General features: G+C 43.9%; 2 protein-coding genes across 2 annotated transcripts in view; both read left to right on the top strand.

Moving 5' to 3' along the window:
• The window catches only part of LOC144716088 (lipase class 3 family protein), a 27,872-nt gene that overhangs the window by 730 nt on the left and 8,664 nt on the right, over positions 1 to 18,478 (top strand). Inside the window, exons 2-10 of the mRNA XM_078591124.1 lie at positions 853 to 962; positions 2,981 to 3,043; positions 3,135 to 3,297; positions 11,703 to 11,807; positions 11,885 to 12,012; positions 12,101 to 12,647; positions 14,734 to 14,799; positions 14,930 to 15,006; positions 16,867 to 17,148. Coding sequence (XP_078447250.1) covers positions 853 to 962; positions 2,981 to 3,043; positions 3,135 to 3,297; positions 11,703 to 11,807; positions 11,885 to 12,012; positions 12,101 to 12,647; positions 14,734 to 14,799; positions 14,930 to 15,006; positions 16,867 to 17,148 — 1,541 coding nt within the window. The remainder of the gene's footprint in view (positions 1 to 852; positions 963 to 2,980; positions 3,044 to 3,134; positions 3,298 to 11,702; positions 11,808 to 11,884; positions 12,013 to 12,100; positions 12,648 to 14,733; positions 14,800 to 14,929; positions 15,007 to 16,866; positions 17,149 to 18,478) is intronic.
• On the top strand, positions 7,187 to 8,078 carry LOC144716299 (uncharacterized). Its single transcript, XM_078591416.1, has 2 exons — positions 7,187 to 7,634; positions 7,991 to 8,078. Exons 1-2 carry the CDS (start codon positions 7,187 to 7,189, stop codon positions 8,011 to 8,013), a joined length of 471 nt encoding a protein of 156 aa, XP_078447542.1. The 3' UTR covers positions 8,014 to 8,078.

The following is an 18,478-nucleotide window of genomic DNA, read 5'->3' as shown; positions in this document are numbered from 1 at the left end:
GATTGTGAAATACATGACTGACTAGAATGGTCCTCTTTCCGTCCTTCACTCCCTACTAAAATAGTATATAAGGTCAGTAATTTTTTTATTTTTATTGGCAAAAATAAAAATACACTACAGACCTGACGGTTGGGCACGTAGACCAATCCAGCCGTGCCCGGGAAGCTACCTTGGGGGGTTTTATATTCATTAAGGTTTAGTGTTTGCATTTTATGGGCTGTTGATAATCATTTGCTATTACGTATTTAGACTTACTGTTAACTTTACATTTTGCTATTACATTTGGGCAGTTAATTCTACATTTTGGCAGTTGATAGTCGTTTGCTATGTCTCTTTTAGAATTCTTCCAGTGAAGTGGTTTCATATTTTCTTCCGATTTCCTCTTTAGAAAGAGCGATAATTGGTTCTCTAGCTATGACAGAAAAAGAAGTTACTTTCAATCCGTATTGAAGAAACTTTTAAACCCGTAGTAGCATTGAGAAATACCATTTTTTTAGCGCATGTTATGCCTGATTGACGTTGTTTCCCTCTTTTACTTCTGTTTGAGAATAATTATCAAATTTGGTACAACTATGATTTCTTTTGATTTCAATATTTCTCGATGGAGTGAATTGCTTTTCATCTTTGAACTGTGGCTATCTGTGCCAGCCATCGTTAAGCATGTTTGTGCAACAAATTAGATGGATTTTCTGAAACCCTACCCTAAGGCCAATTTCATTTTCCCGGTTATTACGAGTTTCAGTTGAGAAAAATAAACTCTTTTTCATTAGCTAATAAAATTTACGCATTCTTCCCTCTTAATTCATACGTTTCCTGACTGTTCTTAGCACTATTTTCCTTCTATTCTTGCAGAGGCCGGCAAGTGAAGTGATTCGAATGATTAACAAATTCAAAGCTGATTTTGGCGGGCAAGTTGTCTCTCTTGAACGCGTACAGCCTTCTCTTGACCATGTCCCTCACAGGTTGGCTAATGCTTGTCTTTCTGTCTCAGTGCGGAAAATTTTTCCTTCCAAATATGTTCTCTAAGTATAACTTCGACTTGGATCCTTTCTCACTCTGTTTGAATAAACTTGAATTCATAATGAATAAAATTATGGATTCTACTTTAAGAGCACCAGCATGTTTTCACGTTGGCTCAGTTAGGCCTTTGAATTATCTTTGTTTGAATTGTTCAAATGCTTTTATTTAATGGAGACATTCTCAAATATTTTTTTTGGAAATAGAAACATTCTCAACTATTGTTAGCTGATATACTCAAAGAGGAAGAAAACCTGAGGACACTATGAGATCAATGCCCAGACTGTTTCCACAAAATGTCAGCGGCCTAACTTTTCAGATTTTCATTAACCGTACTGTTTTTTGTCTTTGTACGGCACTGAGGCATTGGTGCGCTGGGGTTTTATTTTTTCTGTGGTACAAGGTCTACGGTTTAGAGCTTAGGGTTACCGTATAGAATCCAAATTCTAAAGTTTAGTTTTAAAGGTTTAGGAATCTCAATTCTAAAAAAAAGGGTTTAGGAATCTGTGGTTCAGGGCTTGTGGAAAGGGTTTAGGATATGGGGTATAGGGATTAGGGATTAATGGGTTAGGGTTTGAATTTTATGGTAAGGGTTTCGGTTTTACTATTTTATAATTTAGGGGAAGTCTATAGATGGCTCGCTCTCTAAAAAATTATTCTATGGTTCTAGAGTGCGAAATTAACATCACAAGAACTAGTTGAGCCTGTAATGCGTGACGGGTTTCTTACTTCTGCAAAGATAAATCTTGATGCTCATTTCATTGACAGGAAATCGTTTAAGCATCAATGGTCCAATGATAACTTCTTCCTCTGTCTATTTGGGTCATCCCACTTTCATTGACATTGAAATCAAACTGAAATGGTGGGGCACCCATCAACCTCTTTGTTATCATCATGGTCATTGTCATTGTCAATGAGATCTTATTGTCATTGTTTTCAACCATACTTGTAACCCATCAATGTCAATGAGGTTTCATGACCTGATGGTGCTAAGCCTTCCTCTGTCTATTTGTGCTATTCATAACTCCAGTAACACTTGCGATGTCTGTTGTTCTCCTCGGGAATTCCCCTGCATATGTTGTTAATAAGAGAGCTCTTCTGTCAGATCCTTGATCATCTGTAGTCTCAAGAGTAAGGACATAGTTCATCAATAATACCTTTTCGGAAATTGGAAAATTTGATGATATACAAGACAAGTAAAAGTTTTATGGGGCAACAGGAGTGGTCACTTTATCATTGACTTTTGGAGCATAAACGGTGCATCAATCTTTAACTTATTTGGCCTCAAAAATCGTTGAATGTTTGAAGATCTTCTATTTTTAATCTTAGAACTGGGGCCTGGACTGCAATGACGGAATCATCAACAGATAAGAGTCTTCAAACATGGAGAAAAGGAACAAGAGGAGTACTCGGAAAAAAGGAGGAAGAGCAGTCGTCTCACATATGACACAGTCAGACGATGCAAGAGAAAATGAATTGGCGGGAACCCCACATCAGTCTTTAAGGACAAGCAACCATACAAAGCTTCTTCTTGGAAGTTGGTTGCGTCGTTGACAGCCTAAGTGGGAGATCCCTCAGAGAACATTCTTCCTACACAGTGCTCATGGTTGGTCCTCATCAGCGACTGTTCTTGGACAGCATTTCTGGACCTGGAAACTCTTTATATTCTCTGAATTTCGAATTATGATTTTCTTTGTCAATTTCTACATCGATATCCTCCTGGGGTGCATATCAGAGTCTTAACTTTCTTTGGAGTGACCGTATGGGGGCAGCATTGGCTGGGACACCTAAAACTTATGTTTTGGCTTTTGTTCCAATCAGTTATACTACTGGGATTAACGTCTAGATTCTGGGAGTGACCAAATTTTCTTCTAATCTTCAAAATTCCATTTCACTCTTCTTTGAACTGCTAATTTGCTTTCCTCGATCAATTTCATTCAGTTTGTTGTCTCTTCAATTGCAGGTATCTTCTTGCGGAAGCAGGTGATACACTTTTTGCTTCATTTATTGGAACAAAGCAGTACAAGTATGTGAAATTATGGGTCTGTCCTTGAGCTCTGATCACTTCAATTTCTGGGCTCAACGTTTCTGTACTTTTGTCTGTATTTTATTCCTAGGGATGTTATCGCCGATGCAAATATTCTCCAAGGGGTCATATTTCCTGATGACACTGTTGAAGATTTGGAATATTTGGAGAAAAAAATGGAAGAAACTCTTACTAAGAAACTCCAACTAAAGTCAAACGGTTTGCCCAAGAAATCTAAGCCTGCTGCACATCGAGTAAGAATTTTTATCTCTCTTCTGTACGGTCCAAGTTTATCACATTTTGTTTGGCCATTATGCAGTAATACTTTCTTTTGGCTTTTCCTATTCGAAGGATAACACTATCTAGCCTCACTCTGCAGTAGTACTTTCTTTTGGTTTTTCATCCAATATTCATGCCATTATCTGAACTCTAAAAAGCAGTTGGCAGAACTCTGGTGGAAGAAAGAAAATGAGAAAGTGCTTCTATTCAGAGAATGATTGGCGACCAATTTAATAATTTAACGGTGGAGTAATCATTTAGGCCTTTAGTAACATATTCATCTGAATCAAAAACTGTCAGCGCAATGATCATTAGACTATTCACCAGAGAACACATGATAACATTCATATAAACTTTTTTGAAAGATAATGAGAACATATATATCGAATTCGCACACTTCCCATCAAGCTGAAGAACAAAGAAGCTGATATGCATTTTTATGAAAATTGATTTGTGAAAAGCAAAACTGAAAGGCGTAACAAGAGTTACATCTGAAAAACCAGTAGGCTGTCCAATCGCTTTGACAGTCGAATATGCATAATGAAGGTGTACTAATTTGAAAAAAAGTCGAACTTTTTGTCATTTGGAGGGGCCAGAGGTTGTGAGAGAGGTGCTACCCTCTCATTCTCCATGGAGGATTGCTGAGCTCTCCACTTTGGAGACTTTCTTTCTTGCTATCTGTCTAATGGAGCTAATTCGGTTAGTGAAATCTACTTTTGTGTCAATCCAAATACTCTAGAAACTCTGCATCAGTAGAAGTCGCAAAATTTTGAACCATTTCTTTGATTTGTTTTGTCAATTGCAAATGGCAATGGAATATATTCTAATTTGCCAGTTTTCTTATTTCCACCCTTTTTTTTAATTCTTAAATCTTCTATTTACTCATACTTTATGTGTATCTAAATGTGGCTCGCATTTATAAGTCACCCATACGAAGTTTCTTTAATGGATAATTACTTAAGTGCATAATTAAGTGGCCTTCACCCTCTTGCAACTGGTGTCTAAATCAGCATATTTTGTGTTACATAAAGTTTGAGTCAACATCCCCAAGGAGGCTGGGAAACGCTGGAGGAGGCGTCAATCTAAGACTTAGTATCAGAGCCACATTATAAACTGCAACTCATCACATCAGAAAAGTAATAGGTAGAATAATTGGACATCAAAGTCATGTTGATTTGATGTCTCAAGTGTATCCAGGTTTTAAATTGATGACCAGTTACAAAAAAGTATTTGGGTTCATAGGATATGTATATGTGCATACCATTTCTTTGAGAAGATTTGAACAGAGATCTCTCTAATGGATGTTTGTGGGTTATTCCTACAACCGTAAAGGCTTCAAAGGCGACCATCCAGAAGCAGAGGTAACATTCAATGAATATGATTTGTTCTAAAAGAAGAGCCAGGGACACTATCAAATCAATCCGTTGCGCGGCAGGAAGAAAACCATTCTCTGATTCCACTGGAGAAGTCTCAACCTCAAGAAGTTAGAATGCACATTTCCAATCAGGACTAGCACTTCCGAATGATCAAACATGTAAATAATAAGAGAAGTTTGTCTATACTTATCTCCGATAAATATTTGTCTAGTGTATGTTTATGTGCGTGTACCTCTCAGTCTCCAGTTATCATTTATGTATCACATAAAGGTTTAAAAATCTCTAGTATGATGCATAATGTCAGTTTTGGAAGAATTTGAGTGGAGAAGATGCTCGCCAGATCAATCATGAAACAGACTCATTTTCATTACATATCTTGTGATGAATATGTGCACCCAAATTACAAAGGTAATCCTTAATGGATATATTTGTCCTGGACAATGTGTGGCCACTTATAACAGTTATAACTGATAACACATAAGAGATGGATTCACAAGATCAACAAATCAAAGACCTTTCTGACTTTTAAAAAAATTGATGTTTGCTATGTTTTTGAAAATGTTATGCTCTTGCTTTAATCCAACAATTATTATCAGCCAGAGAACCTACATATTGCTTCTTCAATAAGGAACAAGTTGTTGTAGAATGGGATTGTTAACTAAAACTGGGTCAACCGCCATTCCTCCTGGAAATCGTCTGGTACAAATCCGTCCAAAACGATACGAATAAACTGAAATGTAACACAACTCTCATGTACTGTGTTTCCTCAGTCTTCTCAATGTCCTTCCTTTCCCTTGGAAACGGAAGATCTTTTTATTCATTAGGATGGCCTTCGCTAGGTAATTCCTGGTCGCCTATAGACTGAATGCAGCCTTCTCTCCCAAGGACTACCCCTCGTCCCCTGCCCATCAATCTTCTTGATGAATCCTCTCCCAAGAAATCAGAAAAATCCCCGAAGCCCCTTCTTTTTTTGTCTCCCATCTTATTTGTATTTTTATTCAAACGTCACACTTCCCACTAAATTACCTGGTTGTTGTTCCCACTGCCAGCACATGTCACCAGCCTGCTGTGTGACCTCCTCGTTACTTGTCACTTCTTCCCTCCACTTTCCTTTCTCTTTCCTCCTCTTATACTTGAATACTGGAACTGTATCGTCCTCCTAGTTATTGATTTGATACAAAATATAATTAGTTTATTTTAGCCTGAATCAACTTATTCATTCTTTTGTTTGAATGAATGGTGTTAGTGAGATAGTCAGCCTTATGGGCTAATGGGCCCTATTCTATAAGCCCATTAGCCCTCTTATCATTCTCTCTCTCCTAGGGTATATGTATACCCAGCCATGTACTCTATTGAGTTATGTCATTATCTTCTTCCTTCCTCTCTTGACATGGTATCAGAGCTCCAGAGCTCTTCCATCTAGGGTTTGACATCACCCTCTCGCTGTCTAGCGAATCCGAGCGTGACCGACGGACGGATCAGCCACAGCGCGAGCTGTCAGCCAGCCGCAGCTTCCGGAGAACCAGCCGCAGCCGCAGCCTCGCTGGCTGGAACCGCGGCAGCCGCAGCGCCAGCCACAGCCGCAGCGCAGCCGCAGCCGCGCACAGCCGCGCCGCGCAGCCGCAGCCGCAGCCGCGCGACAGCCGCGCCAAGACAGCCGCAGCCGCAGCCGCAGCGCGCCAGCCGGTCGCGACGCAGCCGCAGCCAGCGGCCTCAGCAGCCGCGCAGCAGCAGAAGCGCAGTAGCCGCCGGCAGCCGCCGCCGGAAGCAGCAGCAGAAGCCGCAGCAGCCGCCGGCAGCCGCCGCCGCAGCCGCAGCTTGCAGCCGCAGCCGCAGCACGGGCCGCAACCTCAGTCACAACAGCCGTCTCCGTGAGACCACGGCTCTGATGTCGGAGGAACTTTACTCCACGGGCCAGACGCGTCAAACGGCCGTCCCAGATGATGGCTTCACCGATGCAGACTTTCAACGAACCCTTGTCACACAAGGTTACTCATTCTCTGCCGGCGGTTCCCGACACGACGTGTCTCCAGGGCCCGAATTTGTTACAGTGGCGTCACCTTGTCGAGACTACTCTCGAGGCGCGCCAACTGTTCAAGCATTGCACACACGCCCCGCCCATCGACCCATCCACACTATGCGGCGTGGGAAGCCGAGGAACACTTCGTCCTTGGATGGCTCTACACGACCTCCCTGGCACCCTCGTTCCGTGAAAGGTTCCCTCGCTGCGCCACCGTGAAGGGTTTTTGGGACCAGGCCAACAAATTCTGCGGCCGCGAAGGGGACAACTGGCGCCTCTTTATGCTCGTTGCTAAAGCCAGCAACTTTCGCCAAGGCGCACTGTCCATCTCGGACTATGCGCTGGAACACAAGAAGCTGTGGGACGAGGTGGACTACTACTTGCCGACGGATGATCTGACGTGCAAGTCATTCCAGAACACTCTTCGCCTACGCCTCTTAGGGTTTCTTTATGGCCTAAACAAGGAGTATGACGACACTCGGCGCCGTGCCCTCCATCGCAAGGAAGGCCTTCCTTCCATTGATGACTTGGTACTCTCTCCAGGAACTCCAGGAAGAGGAGAGTCATTTTCATGTCATTGGCACTCTCTCCTCGGAGGCAGCTCGTGACTCGACTGCCCTCCTCGCCCAGCCTCCCTCGCCCGCTCCTGCTCCCCCCGCGGAGGCGGCCCCCTCCGGGCTGATTTGCTCCTACTGCAGCAAGCCTGGACATCTCCGCAAGTGGTGCAAGAAGCGTCAGTACGACAACCGGAAAAAGAAGGAGGCTATCGAAGGGAAAGCTATGGTTGCCTCCTCCTCTACCTCTTCTACCAGCCCGGCGACTCTTGAGCAGCTCCAAGCCGACTTGGCCCGTCTCCGTGACCAAGTGGCTACTATGCAGACTCCGACTCAGTCGACGGCACATTTTGGTGGATTTGGTGCGTTCTCTCTCCCTCAGTCAGAACAGTGGTATTGTGGTACGGCTTCTTACTCGCCTCTCGTATCGGATACGAGCTGGGTTCTTGATTCGGGGGCAACCGAACACATGACCCCGTTCAATGACCGGTTTGTATCCTACGAAAGGCATAGTGGGGACCGTACAGTTATTACAGCCGGTGGTGGACGGTTGCGTGTTGCTGGAATTGGGGCAGTGTTTGTAGACGGCCTCGGAGTGGTCAGCAATGTTCTTCATGTCCCCGCCCTGCGAGCTATACTTATGTCTCCTCAGCGTTTGGTTGACAGTTTGTCCTGTTCTTTTCACCTCCAGCCTGACGAGATGTTTCTATCTGACAAGGTGGGTCGGACTACACCGATTAGGCGGGAGAACGGGTTGCTGTTGTTGGACGATGGGGGGCGCTCTCGGTGCTTCCTGCTTCACCGCCAACTCTGACCGGCGGATGTGCAGCGTATGGGACGTCTCCAGTTGGCTCACCAACGGCTGGGTCACCCGCCATTTTCAGTTTTACAGCGTCTCTTTCCTTCGATGTGTACTGGATTGGACCTTCAGACTATCGTGTGTGATGCCTGTCAACTGGCGAAGCACCGTCGTTCATCTTTCTCTCCGTCCACCTCGCACTCCTCCACTCCATTATTTCGCATCCATAGTGATGTTTGGGGACTCGCCCCGCAGGCTAGCCTAAAGGGCCACCGATACTTTCAGATCTTTGTTGACGAGGCCACCCGCTACACATGGGTCTGCTTGTTGACCGCCAAATCTGAGGTTGCTCCGACGGTCCGTCACTTCTGCACCATGGTTCGTACTCAGTTTGGCCGAGGTATTCAGCGCTTCCGCTCCGATAACGCCCGGGACTTCGTCAACACCGAGCTGGCCACATACTTTGCTGACCATGGGATTCTCCACGAGTCCTCTTGTGTGGCCACCCCGGAACAGAACGGTATGGCAGAACGTCGGATCGGGTATGTCACGTCGACCGCCCGTACCCTTCTGCTGAACTATTCTGTTCCGTGGGCGTATTGGGGTGAGGCGGTCTTAACGAGTACCCATGTCTTAAACCGTCTCCCCTCCCAGCCCCTCGGGTTTGTCAGCCCACTGGATCGTCTCTCCACGGCGTTCCCCCATCTCTCACTGCGGACTGGACTCCTCCCTCGCATCTTCGGGTGCACGGCGTACGTCCACGATATGGCTCCCACTTGCACGAAGCTCGATGCTCGAGCTCTCTGGTGCGTCTTCGTCGGGTACGCTTCTCTCCAGAAAGGTTACTGTTGCTACCACCCTCCGTCTCGGAGATTTTTCATCTCGGCAAACGTCACCTTTGCCGAGCATGAGTCTTACTTCGGTGATTCTACCTCGCCACGCCTTCCGCTGGTTGAGGCGTCTTCGACTCCTTCCTTGGAACCCTTTCCGTTTGTGGGACCCATTCCTCCACCGTCGCCGTCCCCAGCCACCTTCTCTCCCTTGCCTCCTACCGTCTCACCTCCCGGTGCACCGTATCCTCCCCCTAGTGCACCTCCTAACCCCGGGCAGTCCACCTCTCACCCCGGGGAGCTACCTCCTACTCTTGGTGCACCGTATCCTTCTCCTAGTGCACCATCTTCCCCCGGGGAGCCCCCCCCTACCCCCGGGGAGCTATCTTCTTCTCCCTCTTTGCTTCCGCTCCTCCGGACGATGCGTCACCCTCGTCTACTGATGATGATGCTCAGTTGGGATGGCCTATCGCCCTTCGGAAAGGGGTTCGTCAGTGCGCTCGCACACCTCTCTACCCCTTATCTCACTATCTCTCTTTTGATCGGCTAAGCCCTTCCTACCGGTCCTTTCTTTCTCACATCGAGTCGCATCCCTTCCCTCGTTGCCTATCCGATGCTCTTGCTTCTCCTCATTGGAAAGCGGCGATGGATGAGGAGATGCAGTCCTTGCTCAAGAACCACACTTGGGAAGTCGTCCCACTTCCTCCTGGCAAGAGGGCGGTGGATTGCAAGTGGATTCATGCCAAGAAGCATCATGCTGATGGTACTCTCGAGCGCCTCAAGTCTCGACTTGTGGCTCGGGGGTTTACTCAGTCGTATGGCGTGGACTACTTCGAGACCTTCTCTCCTGTGGCGAAGATGGAAACAGTCCGTCTCCTCTTGGCGCTTGCGGCCCATTCCGACTGGCCGATACGACAGTTCGATGTGAAGAATGCTTTTCTCCACGGTGACTTGACGGAGGAGGTGTACATGCAGCCACCTCCCGGGTATACCCTTGGCCCCCCGGGCACCGTTTGCCGGCTGCGGAAGTCTCTCTATGGACTGAAACAGTCACCGCGGATGTGGTTTGGTCGGTTCTCTTCGGTCATGAAGACCGAGGGCTACACTCAGAGCAATGGGGATGCCTCCCTATTCTTCCGTCACAGTTCCGCGGGTGTCTCCATCTTGGCCGTGTACGTCGACGACATCCTCATCACGGGTTCCGATTCTGCAGAGGCCGGCCGCCTCAGCTCTGCGTTGGCCAAGGAGTTCGAAATCAAGGCCCTCGGGCCTCTTCGCTACTTCCTCGGCCTTGAGGTGGCCTACTCCCCCCGGGGGATCTTTGTGTCACAGCAGAAGTATGCCGTTGACCTACTGGCCTTGACTGGAATGACTGAGTGTGCACCGGTTACTACTCCCATCGACCCTAACGTCAAGTTGGGTAAGGGGAGGACTCAGCACCGGTGAACGCATATCAGTACCAGCAGGTGGTGGGGAAACTCCTGTACTTGACCCACACCCGCCCCGACGTCAGTTTCGCCGTCAACCTCCTCAGTCAGTTCATGCACTCTCCGCGGGAGATCCATCGTCAGGCGGCCAACCGGGTACTTGCGCATACCTAAAGGGCTGCCCGGAAGGGCTTGTTCTTTCCTCGGAGTATGGAGCGGACCGTGAAGGTGTACACGGATGCGGACTTTGCCGGCTCAGTTGTGGACTGTCGTTTCACCACGGGGTACTGCACTTTTGTCTTCGGCAGTCTTGTCAGTTGGAAGAGCAGCAAGCAGGACAAAGTGTCCCGCTCCAGTGCTGAAGCCGAATACCGGGCACTTGCCGATGGGGCCTCTGAAGGCCAGTGGATATACGGAATTCTCCATGACCTTCGTGGTGGAGTATTCCGCCCGATCCACTTCTACTGCGACAACAAGTCGGCAATCGCCTTGGCAAAGAACCCTGGCCAACAGGGACGGATCAAGCATATGGAACTCCACCGCTACTTCTTCAAGGAGCGCGTGGACGAGGGCATCTTTGACTTGGAATTTGTTCCATCCGCTGATCAAGCTGCTGATGTCCTTACCAAAGGACTATCTCGACCTCTCCTGCAACGTGCAGTGTCCAAGCTCGGCATGGATGACATCCATACTTCGCTTGCGGGGGGGTGTTAGTGAGATAGTCAGCCTTATGGGCTAATGGGCCCTATTCTATAAGCCCATTAGCCCTCTTATCATTCTCTCTCTCCTAGGGTATATGTATACCCAGCCATGTACTCTATTGAGTTATGTCATTATCTTCTTCCTTCCTCTCTTGACAAATGGGGATATGTGAAAATCATTTATCTTAAAGAGCGCAAATTTTTAATTGTGAATCTAATTTCGTAAGATATTCGCTTTTCTATTATCGTGCCGAGCTGGATTTCATTGCTGTTTTTGCTTATCCTATTTCTTAATCCTCCTCTTTTTAAAAAAAATCTCATTATTTGTGTCACTTTTCACTGATCAGAGGAAAAAGAGAGGAGAGGCAGGGAAACGGGAGGAACCCGCCGCCCTGGGAGCAAGGGAGTAAAACCCCTAAAAAATCATTAGAAACGCTCGCTGACATTCATGTTCTATCTGCTTAACCCGCTAGTACACTTTTACATAAAACCCCCTTATATATATCAGGAAGTAACATTTTAACCCTGCAGTTAAACAATTTGTTTCCACTTGCTTTTTTCAAGCTTTTCCATTATTTGAAAGCTCGTCATTAGTTTTGTAATACTCCATGACTATATTTATTTCTATTTTTTGAGAGAATCACAATGCTTTTGTTAACTTTTTGTTCTGAAGGGATTTATGGCCCGTGCCAAGGGAATTCCCGCTTTAGAATTGTACAAGCTTGCACAGAAAAAGAAAAGGAAACTAGTTCTGTGCGGACATTCGCTTGGTGGGGCTGTAAGTATGACATCTCATCACACTTCTACTTTCGCTGGTTTAGAACTATATGTTTATGCTTCCTTTTTAATGTGAAGGTGGCAGCACTGGCTACTCTTGCGATTCTAAGAGTTATTGCTTCTTCATCATCCAAAGATCATGTGGAAGTTCAGATCAAGTGCATCACATTTTCTCAACCCCCAGTAGGGAATGCATCTCTAAGAGAGTAAGTCGTCTTCATAACTGTTCCTCTTTCACTCTAGCATTCTTTTTTCAGTTGCATTAATTAAAATTTTTATTTTCTTAAACAATAGCTATGTCCATCACAAAGGATGGCAGGAGTACTTCAAATCTTACTGTATTCCCGAGGACCTAATCCCACGCATACTGTCTCCTGCCTATTTTCATCACTACAATGCGCAGCCTACTCAGTCTTCTGTAAAGGGAATAGGGGATTCAAAGAGGGCTTTAAAAACAATAAACACAGAGGGAGACAAGGAACAGCTGGTCATGGGATTGGGCCCTGTTCGGACTTCTCTGTGGAGGCTCTCCAGGCTCGTTCCCTTGCAAGGAGTTTGGAAACAGGTTGATAAACTGAAAGGTAGGAGGTATCTATCTGGTGGGGGTATGTCAGATGTAGAGATGGCCTTAGCATCAACTGTCGAGGAAGAAGAAAATGGCCCGTCATCTCTTGAAATCCAAGAAGGCTTGGACGGCATCTCTCTGTCCCCCATTCCTGCAGTTGATAAAGAGAGGGATCGTGATGAAAAAAATGGCCAAACCTCCGGTAAAGAATCCCTTGATATTGGAAGCCCTTGGAATAGCGTTCCTTATTTGCCATCGTATGTGCCATTTGGAAAGGTAATCACGTTTTTAATTTGAAAAATGTGCCCTTAAATATAATATTATTTTTATTTTTTTAACTTATTCCCTTTTTCATCTAACATTGTGAACTTACAAATCTGCAACTTTTGCTTTGGAACACGATTGTCTGATTTATGGTTGAACAAAATCATCAATGTGTTATCTTCCACAATGGTCCAATTATTATTAACTATTGCTTCTGGTAGCCTTGTCTGGTTGGATAAATAACGTTTAAATTTATTTCGTTGCATAAGATAAATCAAGCCGCTTTGGTCAGAGCTATATCCAGATAGACGAATGTATTTGATTGAGTGTTTTCCATTGCCGAGTTTTGTTTCACTTCGATAAAAATATTACGGCCAGACAAAGAGAATTTATTTAGACTCCTCTTCATCTGTATTTTCTTGAAAAACTTGAGCAATTTGGTCGTAGCAAGTCTATTTTGTTTGCTACTCCAGTTATATCTTCATCCCTCTCCCTGACTTTCAATTCTTTTGTTCAATTAGATAATTATGCTGGTTATACCGTCCATCCCAGCTGATTCTGCCATTGTTCCTTGAAAGTGTTTGAGTGCCGCCCTCATCCTGAAACCAGATAGTGTCCGATACAGATATAATTTAAGCAGAGCGGTTCTGTTACGATTCCCAACCCCTTCCAGGTGTAATTCCATCATTTTCCGTCGGAGTAGTTTCCCTTTAAGCACAATCAAAAACCTTTTGCAGCGTTGGCTGGGAGATCCTCTGAGAAGGCACTGATCCGGGCGTATGACCATTGTCAAAACCTACCTTTCTTTCCATTTATTTCTCTATTTCCTTCAAGATCCTTCTCTAACAGTGACCTACACTCAGGTCATCTAGGTGAGCGGTAGGAATCTTTATTTTGGTTCTAATTAGAGCAAATGATTTTCCTTAGAGGGATAAAGGAGGGATCAATCAGAGAGGAGGGAGGGATGGATGGGGACGAAGTAGGGATTAATCAGCAACAAGCTGGCTGTATATCCAGTGAGGGAGAGGTGATCAGAGGGTGACGGAATCACCAAGAGGAGTTGAGCCAGAGATTAAAGACGAGTTAGGGATTGCATGTGAGATGGCTGACTGAAGATTTGATGAGGTAATTGCAGGGAGGTGGGAGGCAGAGAGGTTGAGCCAAGTGGCAACTTTAGTTCTGCACTCTTTGCTGACCTTCTGATGGGAGGGCCACTGGTATTTAAAGGGAGAACTAATAAAGAAGGAAGGTACCCCTAGAGGTGTCAGACTATCATACCATCAAGAGTTGCTTCTCGCTTTAGAGTTTCCCTAATTGATGTCATATTGCTTCACGCCCTAATAAGACTGATTCTACCTTAGAATCGCCGGAATTTCCTTATATTACTTATTTCGCTTTTTTGCTAATTTTCGTTGATCCTGTACTGTCGACGACAAAGGGGAGAATGCCCAGTTAGACTCTTGTAGGGTGTTTTTGTTAGCACCTCCCTTCCAATGGAAGATTTTAAACACGCACCGATGAAATATAAGTGGCAAGTTACTCGCGATCTCCAGATGTAAGGTATGTTGACTATATGGTAACGTAGACCCGAATTTTGAAGGAACTGGATCAGAGAAAACGAGGACTTCCACCTTGAAATATTCCAACAACGAAGGAAAAAGAACCAAAGATAATCGCCTACAAGTTCGTATCGACCCCCTTGCGATCGAAGGCGAGCCAGATCAGCAGCACCTCCCCCTCCTCGAGAGCATCTCTCGTAACCACTTAAGAAAACGATAGAATGCGCCCTCCCTCCTCGGCCAAAACTTCTTTTTATTCACTTTTCTCCGTAACATCTTCATTCAGTTGGACTTCTTGGCTCCAGGCTGTCATGTGATGTGGCAACCTTTCTCCTTTTGCTTTCATAAGTCTGAGGGAGGGCTTTATCAGTTTTATGCGACTTTGTAACCACCTATCTGCCTACCTTATTTCCAGTCTCTCAAAAGCTTATATTTCCCTTTGGTTTTCATTATTCCTGGCTACGAATGAGAATTGATGTATTTTTCCTTAATCAATATGATATTAACCATACGGCATTTTCATGCTATCTGCGTAACAGCTTTATCTCTTGGGAAATTCTTCCGTGGACTTCCTTTCCGATTCAGAGTACTCAAAGCTGACCTCGGTACGACTTCCACTGTTTCTTGTTTGAAATATATCTTAATCACCTCATTTTTTTTTATCATATGTGCGATACGGTGAGTAAGTTATAGGCGCTCATGTTAGTTGCTTTGTGATGGCAAAGGCATGTGCAGGTGAGGTCCGTAATTTCAGAATTGAAGGAGAGATTTCAATCTCACTCCATGAAGTCATATAGATCACGTTTCCAAAAGTAAGTTTTTTCTAAATTTTTGGGAAATTCTGGTGCGAGTGCCAAAATCTATTTGATAACTCTGTTTAGTTTTTTTTAATTGTTGACCATAGACTCCAGTCGTACCATAATATTTTACGATAGAGGCACGATGATTATGCTTGACAAGTTGCTGAAGATCGTAGAAGTGCAGATAGTAGAGAAAGAAGAGAAGAAATTCTTATTTCATCAAGAAAAAAGGTTACATAAACACTGTTTTCATCACTACTTATACTAGTCGTTTGGGCAGTTGCCCAACGGCTAGTTAACGGCTAGTTTTGAACTAGCCGTTAGCCTTTGCGGTGGGCCCCACTTTCTCTGATATTCCTTCTAGTGGGCCCGATAGTTCTCCATTGGGCTTGGGCCATTTTCCTCTAAGCTTGGGCTTCTGTAGCACATATTTCTCAACAATGCTAATAAACCATGTTTTTTCTACTTGCTCTTTCAGCTTCGGTGTTTATTTTCAACTCTCGTTCGTCTTTCCGGGAGAAGGGATCATAAATTAATCGAGCCAGAGAAGAAAATCGAGTTGAATAGTTAAAAAGTGATTTTCTGTCGGTGTTGTTAAACGCCCTTTTTTATTCCATATGTTAGAAGGACAATGGTAGATAGATAATAAAAAGAGAGAGTTTTGGATAAGTGATGATAGAGCAGAAATGTAGAGATAAGGAAAATAGAGCTTTACTTCAGTTGAAAATATTTTCAGGAGGTTATGTGAAAATTTGGACATTTATGGTGTCTAGATGATCATAGATTACCTCGTATCTAATTTATTTTTCGCTCTTTCATCTTTTATGCGTCACTTGCAGTTGCTGATGTTCTTTCAAGAGGAAAAGTGTGTTAGTTGTCAACAAACTCGTATACGAATGCCTCTTTTTTCCTCATGTCTACATTTCTTCTCTATCATTCCAAATGCCTCTTTTTTTGAGGATCTGACATAGAATGGCATCCCAGGCTTTTGCCATTATTTTCTACATCTATTAGTGATTAACGGTATTGAAAATTCTCGCCTTCATCTTGATGCAAAACATCCGTTTGGGGTATTTGTGTATTTTCCCTCTTTGAATATTTCCTTTAAAATATTAGTCCCCTCCCTTTTAAGGGCGGAAGACAAGTATCAGTGAAGCATCTTGATACCCCTTACATGTATGAGATCCTAAACCAAGGCTCTTTTTTGGGTGTCCAGTACAGTTTGGCACTTCCCGATAACGTTGAATACTGATTGATTTGTTGATATTGTTGTCAACATCAACAACCATCAACGTCAATGGTCCAGGGATTCTGGTCAATGTCATCCTCAACCCACCCCCTCAAACCGCACCAAAAGAAAACCATCAACCTCATCATAAATGGGACTACTGTGGTTGGCTCCTGCCTCTTTCCGTTTGGGTCATCCTGTTGATGTTGACACAAAGTTAACTTGACACTGATTCTGTCGTTTAGTGTAACGTGACCATTCAGAGCACCTGGTTAATATCACCTTCAACCACAAAAAAATTGTCGACATCAATGTTATTGTCAAGATGAAGACAGTGGTTGACACGTCCCTATCAGTTGAATCATCCTGTTGACATTGACCAATGTTTACATGACGTTGACTCTGTCATCAACCATCAATGTCAACCTTTCAAGGCATTCCTTCAGTATCATCGTCTGTTTCAATCACAAAAAAAATCAAGGATCAATGACATTGGTGGTTGGAAAACCTGACAAAATGTATATCTTTCTATTTAATTTGACTGATTCTTTCCGTGCAGACTGCTTTAAGTTTGACTTAACTTACCAATGAAACCAAAAAAATTCTCTCAGTTCAAGAAATTAATAGCTAAATTTGGGGTGCAGGATCTATGATCTGTACATGTCCACCAATGCTGCGTCATTTCTTGGAGGGGAACAGTTGAGTCAATTTCCCCATTTTCAGCAGTGGCTCGGTCTCTCTGTGGGCGGTACCGTTGAACTGGGGCATGTCGTGGAGTCTCCTGTCATACACACTGCAACTTCGATTGTTCCTCTTGGATGGCGTGGCATTCCAGGGGAGAAGAATGTGGAGCCTTTGAAGGTTGATGTCACCGGTTATGGGCTGCACTTGTGCTCACTTTTTCAAGCCCAAATTAATGGGAGTTGGTAAGCATCGTTTCTTCCAGATAGAGAAAGAGAGAGGGGCAAAAATAGAGATAGGAATAGAGAGAGATGGAGGAGAGATAGAGAAAGAGAGAGAGATAGTGGGAAAGAGGGAGAGGAAGTGTGGGATGGAAGAAGATACACTAAGGGGAGAGAGAGAAATAGAGGTATATATACAGAGAGAGAGAGAGAGGAAGGGATGGAGAAAGAGAGTGATTTCAACTTCATTGAGTTCCTTCTCTCTGGTCTATATTTCTTTTGCTTTTCGTCCGGGCGTATTTTGCTTGGTTGCCGTATCGTGGTAACTTCCGGGGTTTTGTTCAAGGATAGTAATTTTCTTTACATTCTAGGTTGAAGGATTTTATTTAATGATGAGGAAAAATGTAACCCGGGTTTTTTTCTTGGTTTCACATTACTCTTTAAGCCCCAATGGTTCTATTATATAACGTATCTTTTAATTAGAACTTAAGATTTCTTTCTTTATCTGCTTTGGGCTTCAAAGTTTCTATTATATTAGTTTGAATCTTTAATTTAGATGGATCAAGGAATTTTTTCTTTATCTGGATAAACTAAAGATTCTTCTGACTGCCTTGTAGATAATCGCTTGGCGGGATCCAAATGTCCTTAATCAGAGAAAAGTTTCCCCAAGTTATTTCTTTGGGATTCTCGGATCCTAATTTATTGATTTTGTTCCTTGAGTATATTTTGAAAGGGTGCATTTTCCTTTATTTTGAAAAACTAATGCTTTCATCTGACTGAATATTCAACCTATTTGGGGGATTTACATTTTCTTGAAGTTCAAGGTTGAGAGAAGATTTTTTTCGTTGATGAGAGGAAATGTTGCCTTGATGAGAGAAATTTAATTTTAAATTCTTCTTTAGGCTTCTTAGGTCCTAGTTTCTCGTTTACTTCTGTAGGTGTGCATCGTTCAATATGGATGGTAGAACAAGCCGATTAAGAGAGTCCTTATAATTCGCCACTTTATCCACTTGCGGGCCTCTTTACACTGAAGAACCGTAATAATAAACTTAGGACAACGAATAGAAGAAACAGAGGAAATGCCACATGTGAGAGATGCTTCACACAAGTGAAATGAGAATGCCTTTATTATTATTAAAACCGAAATTCTAATATTCTCATCCTAATAATCAAAATTAAAATTTTTAATCTAAATTATCTCAAAAAATTTTATTATGGAGGAATTTTTTCCTCTGGTCTTTTCCTCGCTGCAAATTCTTCTCTGGGCTTCTCGGGTCCTGATTCTTTAGGTTATTAATACTGTGCTTCTTTTCTCTATCTAGGGTAGAATCTAAATATTTCTTCTGATCACTCT

This window comes from Wolffia australiana, chromosome 20 (assembly GCF_029677425.1).
Source record: "Wolffia australiana isolate 7733 chromosome 20, ASM2967742v1".
In the NCBI taxonomy this organism is placed as follows: domain Eukaryota; kingdom Viridiplantae; phylum Streptophyta; class Magnoliopsida; order Alismatales; family Araceae; genus Wolffia; species Wolffia australiana.
This window is presented reverse-complemented; position numbering and strand designations above follow the sequence as displayed.